Source organism: Papio anubis, chromosome 6 (assembly GCF_008728515.1).
Source record: "Papio anubis isolate 15944 chromosome 6, Panubis1.0, whole genome shotgun sequence".
NCBI classification, from domain to species: domain Eukaryota; kingdom Metazoa; phylum Chordata; class Mammalia; order Primates; family Cercopithecidae; genus Papio; species Papio anubis.
In genome coordinates, this window is record NC_044981.1 from 38,799,765 (window position 1) to 38,810,918 (window position 11,154).

General features: G+C 45.7%; 1 protein-coding gene across 1 annotated transcript in view; it reads right to left on the reverse strand.

The window, feature by feature from the left end:
- LRFN2 (leucine rich repeat and fibronectin type III domain containing 2) overlaps positions 1 to 6,444 on the reverse strand; it is a 42,239-nt gene extending 35,795 nt beyond the window's left edge. Inside the window, exon 1 of the mRNA XM_021937225.2 lies at positions 4,137 to 6,444. Within this exon, the coding sequence (XP_021792917.1) occupies positions 4,137 to 5,536 (1,400 nt within the window). The 5' untranslated portion in view covers positions 5,537 to 6,444. The remainder of the gene's footprint in view (positions 1 to 4,136) is intronic.
- Between the last annotated feature and the right edge of the window lie 4,710 nt (positions 6,445 to 11,154).

Consider the following 11,154-nt stretch of genomic DNA (forward strand, 5'->3'; position numbering starts at 1 on the left):
AACTACTGGTCCACAGCCTCTCCTGAAGACATGGTTCAATGACTTGGCAGGATTTGCCCTTAGTGAACCCATGTTAGGTTAGCATTCTTTTCCAAGCGCTCACAGCTACCTATTGAGAAAGCCTTTCCAGAATTGTATAGGGACTCCATGTCCAGCTTAACACCCTAAGCATTACAGAGTTTATTCCCTGAAAATCAGAATATTCACCCCTTTCCCATCTCAGGCATCTCTCTGTCCATGCTATCTCAGAATCACCACCATGGGCTTGAGAACCTCGTCTACTTGCTCCTTTAGTCCTTACTCACCTACATGTGACCCACCAGGGCCTGGTGACCAGAACTCATGGACGGCACTGTTATGCAGGCCTATTGGGCTTTGGCATCCCTCTCCATAGTATTGGTCTTGTTAGGTTGAGGCTTTGGGCAAACATACAGGCTGCCTATATTCAGATTCCATCTCTGCTACTTACCCCCTGTTTAACACCTTGAGCAAGTTTCTTCTACGTAAAGTGAAATAATAGTTTTTAACCTCCTAAGGGTTTGTGGGAACTAAATGAGTTAGTGCACATAGAACCCTTAGAATAGTGACCAGCACAAATAATCCATCAATGCAGGTGTGTACTATTATTGCTGCTGTTGCTGCTGCTGCTTTTCTCCTTGCTGGGGAAGATGGAGGCAAGTTGCAAGTTGTAACTCTTTGCCTCTTATCTATTCTCATTGTAACCTCTTTCCCAAGCAGCATTTTTTCTTCTTGGACATAAACACGGACTAAAAAACCCTCTTTGGTTGCATTTAGCTTTCTCTGTACAGCACGTGCTCCGCTTCAATACTCATCTTCAGATACAGACCTTTCCTCCCTTCTTTTATATACCTTCCGGTTAAAATGAGCACTCTTTCTAATGAGGACAATTCATTTTCTAAAAATCCAGATTCTGTATTAGAGTCTCCTATTTCTCTCAAGCCGTAATCCCTTTTAGGACAGTGGGCAGCATGACCACAGGGGTTGAGTCTGGGTGCTGAAGCCAGAGGCCGGAGTTCAAATCACAGCCCTGTCTCCTTCTGCTGTGTGTTCTTGAAATAATTTTATTTTTTAATTCTCTTGGTCTTTTATGCTTCTTCATATACCCAGAAGGATTAAATGAGATACTGCCTGTAAAAGCTAAGCATCAAACACATAGTAGCCTGGCAGTAATGTTGGCCAGTGATTGCTATTACTATTATCTGGCTACAGACTTGTGCTTATTTTTCCTCAAACATTTTGGAAATTTGTCTTCTTAAAGAGAAGACTGAATTGCATATCTAACCTTCCTCTTCCACTTTCTTCCCCAGGATGGTGGATGTGATGCTAGTCTTATTTTATACTACTATTATTCTCACTGCTACTACTACTGCTAGTAGTACTACTAGTACTACTACTAATACTGATAATAATAATCCTTGAGTGTTTACTACTATATGCCCCCACTATCTGGAGGATTTCCATGCTGTATCTCCTCTTGTCCGTGTAACCAGCCCTGAGAAGTCACTATCGCTAGCTGCATTTTTTTATTCCAAGGTTTCTGACACTTCCATTTAATTTACATTATATTTAGAAAGTTAGTGTCTCCAGGTTCTCAATCACCAAATAAAAGCAATTTGAATTCCCACCTTGAGTGATTACCGGAGCCTACCCCAAGCCTTCCCCTCCTCCTCCCAGGGTATCTTTGAGACCCCCGGTGAGCTGCGTCATTTTGGCAATGCTAGCGTGTTGCCTTGTGGAAGCCAACATCTTCTCTCCCCCTCACAAACTGCATTTCCCTGTGCAAACCGCAGAGCTGGTAGCTTTTTGCCTTTACATTTTTTTTTTATCAAAGTCATGACCATATAATAAATTCACAAGTAAAGAAATATATTTATTTTCAAAAGGTCAACCTCACAAGTTAGCAAAGAAATGCAAATTAAAGCAAGTGCCATTTTTCACCTCTCAAATTGGCAAAGATGAAAGTAATTATATATTCAATATTGGCAAAAGTGTGATCAAAATGAGTGCTTCCACTGGTGAAAGGGTAAATATTTATATGTAATGTATAAAGATTATAATTTATCCACAAACCAGTAATTCAACTCCTAGAAAAATATGCTAAAGAAATCACTGAAGTTGCACAAATATATTTATGTGCAAAAATATCCCTCACTGTATTACTTTTAATAATGAAAAATGAGAAACCACCTGAATGTTCAATAATAGAAGGTTAGTTAAATAAATTATAATACAGCCAAATAAAAAGTATTTTAATACCATGGGAACTAAGCAAGCTGTAATGTTGAGTGGGAAGAATTAAGATACAGAATATACACTAGATTGATTATAAATACCATTTGAATGAACTCAGACACCTTCCAAATTTCTCTTATTAACTTTGGATGGTGGGATTATAGGTAATTTTTATTTCCTTCTTCATCAATTTTCCCTACTTTCCAAATTTTCAATAAAGACTATGACTTTTATAATGAGAAAAATACATATATGCATATTTAAGTTTGACTATATGCCCCTATCTATATATTCCTATATATGTTCATACATGCATGTGGGTAAGTTCCAATACTGCTTTCTCTCCATTCTGAGACGCAACACTGCTGTCTAGACAAGACCAGCAGCTGCCAGGTAACGGGAGTTCCCCAGCTCCACTACGGTTTCCATGACACACCCACCCTCAATCACATTGACTCTATTCTTCCCCATGTACTCTTCTCCCACAAAGCTTCCCATCCAGAGTCTCATCAACTCAGACAGTCAGAGCTGGAGGAGACCTCCAGGATGGATCAAGTATTCTTGATCTCTCTTGCACCATGGGCCCTTTGGCTGTCTGATGAAACTCATGGGATCCCATCTCCAAACAATCATTTTACATGCATAAAATAAAACACACAGAATTTCAAAGGAGACCATACATTCCTTGAGTGATAAGGTTCTAGGCCATGTCCTTCATGTTTCATATAAGGGAACTCATCTATGGTCAGCATTTCAGCCCCTGGCTTCTGTCTCTCTGTGACCTTCTTCCCTCTGAATGACTTGTGTGATTCTATTGCAGCTTTCCACACTTAACCTCCCTTTCTACCAGACCTAGGAAAGACCCCTTGATTTTCAAAGAACTTTCCAAGGTCAATATCATTGTCTGCACTTCTAGATGAAGAGACTAAGGCCCAGGGGGTTCAGCACAGGAGAGAGGGCTGACGCTACCTGTAAGACTCGGGGGCTCACGTGATGTGGTCTGACTCAACCAGCGCTCAATCGGGATTGGGAAGCTCTTCTCCCTCTAGGGCTCTAAGTGGGCTCTAGGGCTCCTTAGAGGACCCAGCAGAGGCCTCCCAGAGGAAAGAGACTGCCTGACGGTGAAGCCAACCTAGAGAAAAATAGAACTTAGGGGAGGTAAGAAACTGAGAATACAGGTTTGTGGGGACCTTTGATCCAGCTGAACCTGAAGCAGGTTCCTGACTTATTAATGACATGAGTCAACACACTCCCGCTCCCTTTCTCTCTCTCTCTTTTTTTTTTTAAAGCCAGTTTGATTCAGTTACCAAAACTAAGTAAGTGCATTTAGTGAGTGTCCAAACTAAGTCAGGTATTAATTATCCCTATTTTATAGATGAGAAAACTGAGGTAGGCCAGGAGAATGAAATGACCAGCAAGTGGAAAAGCCATGATTTGAATCCCACTCTTTCTGACCTCAGAGCCTTAACCATGACTGTATATGAGTCCAGGTGAAGGTCAAATGCATTCTTCCTTGGGGGAGTCAAAACCTTCAGCCAAGAGGTCTATTCATTGTCCTTGTATATCCTCCATCTGGGCTCAGAACAGAACATTCAGAAGCTCATAGCCACATGACCACTGACCATAGCCACCCAGCTGGGAGGTGTGGTCTTTCTCTACACATATCTCTCAGGCTGACCATGTGGGTTCTTTTCTTCTTAGCCTTGTAGTTGATGTTCTTTCTATCTCCTCTTACCTGCACGAACGGCACAGTTTACCCCAGAATCCCCACAGACACCTTTGGGGAAGAGGGGTATAGATGGGAGCAGCCCCAGAACCTCCCCATTCCCTCCTCCTTCCCCAGCCAGACACCCTCCCTGCCTTTGCCACAGCCGCTCGCTCACCTGTAGATCAGTACCTCATCGTCAGAGCAGTTGTACTGCAGCTGGTACATCTTCACCCGGGGTGCTGACTTGCTGACAGACCACTTGACCAGAGCTGAGGTGGTGGTCACTTCAGACACAAGCACAGCCCGTTCCGGGGGGCTTTTGGGAGGCTCTCCGCCCCCACTGCCTCCACCTCCCCGGCTGGTCTTGCTGGAACCAGTGATGTCTGAGAGGCGGGACTTGGGGGGTGCAGTGCGGCTGGTGCTGTTGCTGAGGTGTGGCAGCTGGACGATGGAGACCTCCACCGTGGCTGTGGCCTCTCCGGCGGCATTGGCAGCAATGCAGGTGAAGGCACCACTGTCCTGAGATGTGGTGATGAAGATGTCCAGGGTGCCATTGTCATAGACAGCGGTCCTTGAGGAGTTCCCTACCAGGCGGTCATCGGGGGCTACCCAGTGGATAAGGGGGCTGGGGTCCCCGATGGCTTTGCACTTGAGTGTGGCTGCCTGGCCCTCCAGAACCAGCAGCTTGTGTGTGTGCTGGGTGATGAGAGGCGGCTCGCACACAAACTCCTCCTCACGCACGTGCCAGAAGTAGCGACCCTTGAGGCCCCCGGGGGAGCCACAGGTTTCCAGGTCGTCGTCTCGCTCGAGCCTCCGCAGCCAGAGAAGCTCACAATTGCAGTGAAGTGGGTTACCCCCAAAACTAAAGGACAAGGGTGGCGCAAAGGGTGTGGCTGTCAAAGCTGAAGCCTGGGAGCGGGCAAAGATGGGATCAGGGGGCAGCTTCTGCAGCCGGTTGGAGGTGAGATCCAGGCGGGCCAGTTTCTGCAGGTCTGCAAAGGTGCCCTCAGCGATGTGGTCCAGCAGGTTGTGGTCCAGGCTCAGCTGGTGGAGGTTGACCATGCGCCGCACGGAGTCCCACGGCAGGCCATGGAGGTTATTGTAGGAGAGGTCCAGGTCCTCCAGTGTCAGCAGGAAGTCCTCAAAAGCCTCATCTGCAATGCCGCCCAGCTGGTTGTTGTTCACGATAAGGTGCTGCAGGTTAACCAGGCCCCGGAGGGTGTCCTCCCCAAGGCTTGGCAGCCGATTGCTGTCAAGATGCAGGGAGCGGAGGCTCTCGAGGTCCAGAAAGGAAAAGGGCTGGATGTGGCTGATGGTGTTCCTGGACAGGGTCAGGTCCACCAGCCCGGTCATGTTGGCAAAGTCCTGGCGGCTGATGTGGATGATGAAGTTGCCGCCCAGACGCAGCTCCACTGTCCGCCGGTCAATGTCAGGGGGTACAAAGAGCAGCCCCTTGGAGGGGCACAGGGTCCCCAGTGACTCAGACAGGTTCTGGCAGACACAGTACTTGGGGCAGGCGTCGACCACGGCAAACGCCATGCCAAACGCCAGCAGGCCACCAAGCAGGGTCTCCATGGTCTGGTCACTCAGGCCACGGTGCCTGGAAGGGAGAAACACAAGGTCAGGGTCAGGAGACAAATTCCTAATGCACTCACCCAGAGCTTCCTCCCTCACATTAACTCTCACTGCTTAGGGAGTGGCAGAGAATGGCATGTGCTCAGGCAAGACCTAATCTCTTCCACGAATCCCTCTAATGCAGTTTCACTGTTTCTCTTTTCCTTAGCTTCTATCACCTTCTAACACACTATTTAGTTTACTTATTTATGATGTTTACTTATTGTTTCCTGTATCAGTCCTATATGGTCAGCTCTAAAGAGGGCAGGTACTTTTGCCTGTTTTACTAACTACTATATCCCAATTACCTAGCTCAATGCCTGGAACACAGGAGCTGCTCAATAACCATCTGTTGGATGGATGGATGGATGGATGGATGGATGGATGGGATACCATACCATTGGTTTATCCAATAATTGAGTTTGAAAGGATGTTATGGCTGTATTTTGAGACATAATTTTACCTTCTTAATTGGTTTAGGCTTAGCATGAAATTAAATTGAACCAGCATTCCTTAAGAATGATGTTGTAGATAAGAAGAGAGTTGGTGCTGAGAGACTCCAGGGTCAGTGGGGAACTGTTTCACCAAGGAGAATCCATATAGTTCATGAATCTTTGAGAATGTGGGAAGTGAAGAAGGAGGTATGATGGGAGGCAAAGGAGTGAATTCTGAACCCTTTGTAAGCAATTAGCCTCTGTCTGGACCCTCACATACATCAGCTCTTTTGGACTTTAGGAAACCCCTTCAGAAGGAAGGGATTATCTATACACAGATGAGGATTGCTCATGGCCTCAGAGCCTCCTTTGGATCTTTACTCACAAGTTACCTTCTCCCAGAGGCCTTCCCAGACGCCCTTCCATGATCATCCCCGCCCCGCCCCACTGCACAGCCCACTGTTCTGCTCTCTATTTTCTCCTTGAAACTTATCTCTATCAACCTACTCTACGTTTTACCTATTTGTCTTCTTTATAATTTGTTCTTTTGCTCTAGCAGTAAAGCCCCAAGAAGAAGGCACCTCTTTTTATTCACCACTGCATGCCTAAAGCCTAAAGCGCTGCCTGGCACATAGTAGGTGCTTTTACAAGAATGACTATGTAAGAAAGAAAGGAACAGAAATCTGACTCAGGTCTTTGTGCCTCCAAATCTCAACAGTTTCATCACTATCCCATGTTGTACTAAATGTGGCCTTATTGATGTAGTGCTTCTTGGGTCTTTACTGCTAGAGCAAAAGAACAAATGATAACCAGTTGAGGTGGACTTTTGGAAAATCATGCACACTGATTGTGTAGCACTATGCAGACCAGCATTTCTCAAATTGCTTTTTTTTTTTTTTTTTTTTGAGACGGAGTCTCACTCTGTCTCCCAGGGGAGTGCAGTGGCGCAATCTCGGCTCACTGCAACCTCCACCTCCGTGGTTCCAGTGATTCTTCTGCCTCAGCCTCCCAAGTAGTTGGGCCTACAGGCACACACCACCATGCCCAGCTAATTTTTTGTATTTTTAGTAGAGATGGGGTTTCACCATGTTGGCCAGGCTGTTCTCAAACTCCTAACCTCAGGTGATCCACCTGCCTCAGTCTCCCAAAGTGCTGGGATTACAAATGTGAGCCACCATGCCCAGCCCCTCAAATTGCCTTCTAAATGTACTAATTACAGTTCTGCAAAAATGGCTTCTAAGGCCAGTAAGTTGGGGAAGCATTGCCTACTCTTGCTTTCTCTCGCAATAGCTCTATGCGCATGAGCAAGTTTAGAAGAACTGAGAAATTCTGCTGCAGTGAAACACTAAATTAATGTTTAATTTTGCATTACTCCTATTTCTTTTTACTATAAAGACATCCCTTTTTAAAGCAACAGTTATATGTGTATATATGTGTGTGTGTATATATATATATAAAGAGAGAGACAGAGAGATTTTATATATATAGAGAGAGAGAGAGACAGACAGAGACAGAGAGACAGAGAGAGAGAGACAGATTCTTGCTCTGTCACCCAGGCTGTAGTGCAGTGGCACAATCCTAATTCATGACAGCCTGAAACTCCTGGGCTCAAGTGATTCTCCCACCTTGGCCTCCTAGTAACTACAGGCATGTGCCATCATGCCTGGCTAATTATTTTTATTTTTATTTTTATTTTTGTAGAGTCAGATTTTGCTATGTTGCCCAGGCTGGTCTCAAACTCCTGGCTTCAGCCTCCCCAAATGTTGGATTTACAGGCATGAGCCACCTCGCCTGGCCAATATCTTGTGGAAGTAGAGCTCCATAGCTCTAGCTTATTTTATTTTTTATTTATTTATTTTTTTTGAGACGGAGTCTCACTCTGTCGCCCAGGCTGGAGCACAGTAGTGCTATCTCGGCTCACTGCAAGCTCCGCCTCCTGGGTTCACGCCATTCTCCTGACTCAGCCTCCAGAGTAGCTGGGACTACAGGCACCCACCACCACGCCCGGCTAATTTTTTGTATTTTTAGTAGAGACGGAGTTTCACTGTATTAGCCAGCATAGTCTCGATCACCTGACCTCATGATCCGCCTGCCTCGGCCTCCTGTAATAGCATTAAAAAAAAAAAAAAAAAAAAAAAAGATATGTAATATATTGAAAAATCTATTCCTATCATACACTTTATTATGCATATTTGAATTCCATTATGCATATTTGAATTCCATTATTGTTCCTCTTTAAGGGTAACTCTCCTACCCGAGACCCTTTAAGGGCCAGAGGCTTGCCCAATATTTCATCTGGAGAGAGCATCACTGTGAAGTAGATATATGATGTGAGCCAAAAATGTGATTTCAAATTTTCTAGTGCCCATATTTTTTTTAAAAAAGTAAAAAGAAACAGGTGAAATTAACTTTGATAACGTATTTTATATAACTAGCTATATCCAAAATATTATTTCAACATATCATCAATATAATTATTAATGAGATGGCTAACTTTTTTATTTTACAAAGTCTTCAAAATCTGGTGTGTATTTTACCCTCAGAGCACATTTCAAATGCTCACTAGCCATATGCGGCTATTGGCTACCATACTGGGTAGTGCTGCACAGACCAAATATATCCTGTCACCTGTTTTTGTAAATAAAATTTTATTAGAACACAGGCATGCATATGTGTTTACATATTGCCTGTGGCTTCCTTTGTGCCACCGTGGCAGAGGTGAGCCATTGCTGCATATAACATGTGGTCACCAAAGCCTAAAATATTTACTATCTTGTCCTTTACGAAAGAGTTTGCTGACCTCTGTTCTATAGGATATGTGTTTTTTTTTCATCTTCATCATGGGCACCTTCATTAAAAGTCTTGGCCAAAGTTCCATACAGCTCTGCCCTGGGGTCCCCATGAGCACCTGCCCACCCTGCCAGTCCCTGTTCTCACCAAGCTCCTACCTAAGGTAGACCAGCTTCACCTTACCCAGACCCCACCAGGTCACAGGTGTTGATACATGGAAGCTTTCCACCTGCCACCTTTCCAACTTGCTCTGTGTTCTAATGTGTTCTGGCCTTCTTGGTCTCTACTTGCTGGGGCCTCATAGAACAAAATGAGGATCTTCTCCATTTGCACTGAGTCTTGAGTTTTAGTTACACCTCCCTATGACTCATTGTGGTCACAGAATGAAGAAGGCCGACATTTTTTTGGCTATGGCACCTGCTCAAATATAGTTGAGTGGTATTCTCTATACCAATGGGAGCACACGAACAGCCACAGCCACATCCAAGGATGTCCCTTGCTAATTAATCAAGAGGTGGTTGAGTGTGTGTGTGTGGCAGGGGGTAGTGTTCTATGGCCCCATGAGAAAGGCCATCTCTCTTATGAGCTCTTATCAATAAATGCGGCAGTGTTCTAAGTCCAGACAGCACTTCCCAACATTTTCGAGTCCTGGCACACAGGAAATGATATTTGTCAGGTGATCCCCTAGGCCCAGGGGTGAGGCTGTTCATGGCCTGTGCTGAATATCTTCCACTGTCTCTCCAGATCCTCTCTCCCACCCCCGCTGCCGGCTCTGCATTCTGGGAGGCTGACCCATATGGGCTGCATCTGTGCAATATAGATGGACTGCCTCCGCCATCCTTTGCGCCTTTCCACCCTTGGCTGTGTCGCCTGCCCTCTGGTAGAGACAGCAATGGCAACAGCAGGCAAAGAAGGCCCAGCCACTTCCGGATGCATATCCTGGAGCTCAGAGGCACAGAGCCCATTGTTTCAAACAGTTGTGTCCTTGTAAATTATGCTAAACAAACCACATTTTAAAAAAAGTTTGTGGAGGATTAACAAACGTCTAATGAATTCAAATCTATGACATAATAGAGCTGGGTAAATATATTTTAAGTAATCAGCATGGAAGATTACTGACAGAGAAGTGACTATTGAATCTTAATTAAAATTGTATTCTGAGAACTGTCACTTAATATATTGTTCTAACAGCCAAACAAAAGGCGGTTTAAATCCCAAGTTGGGAGGGAGACAAGGGGACTGGATGAATATGTGTAATTAGTGTGTATCTAGGGTGCAAGGCCTTTCTCTTTGGGGCCAGAATTTGGACAAATGCTGGAAAGAGGAACTCCAGGCCTAGTTCCCTCTAAGTATCTTAGGGTGGTGTAGGTGGTGGAGGGGAGGAAGGATATCCTCCATCTGGGCCCACAATAGAACATTCAGAAGCTCGTAGCCACATGGCAATTAGGGAAAAGGGCTCAGACCAGGAGCAAAGAGATAAATGAAAGTGGGCAGGAGGGGCAGTGAGATTATTTGTGGGCAAAGGTGAGAGAGGTGTGTGGGGATCAGAAGCGAGGCTGAAATGGATGCTGGTATCAAATGTCAGAATCAGCCTTCATAGGAGGAATCCATCTGCAAAGGAGTGAGAGCTTGTCTGCTCAGACTGTCTATGAGCCTGCGCTGCGGGGAGGCAGGGTGGCAAACAGAGGTAGATACAGGGGAGCAGGGAGAAGAAAATCAGTCCCCAAAATGAACCTACAGCATTCCAGAAAAGCAGTCCAGTCTTGGGCATTTATCCAGGATAGAAACAGTATCTCCTCCCTTCCTTGACTGGGTTTCTTCATGCAGCCTTCACAACCCTACAAGGTGAGTGCCACCATAATTGCACAAGGCACCCTCGTGCAGGCAGAAAGAGGTGTTCCTGCTGGCCTCTGGTAGGGTTCCCTCATCTGCGCAACCTCGTGCAGTAAGCAACTTGCCCCACCGTACCTTGTGGCCCTGAATATTGTCATCCCCATTTTAGCTACTAGGAAGTGAGGTTAAAAGAGGTTTGTGCCTGTCTAAACTCCCCTAGCTACCCTGGACAGAACCACAATTTAAACCAAGATCATCTGGCTCCAGGCCATGCTTAGAGTAAAGGAAGCCCCTCTGGAGGCTTCCATGTGCCTGGCGTGCAGAGAGACTGGCTGCCTCCACTACGGGTTTGCTTAGTAACTGGTGGCGAACCAGCTGCTTGGCTACATGCGGGCACTTGTGTTTCCTGCTTGGGGTCAGGCCTGGAAGGGACGCTGGCATTCTCGGAAGTAGAGAGGCCTAATTGGCCCAGAAAGACCCACCTGTCGGGCCCTGATAGTGGTGAGTCTCTCTCACACACAT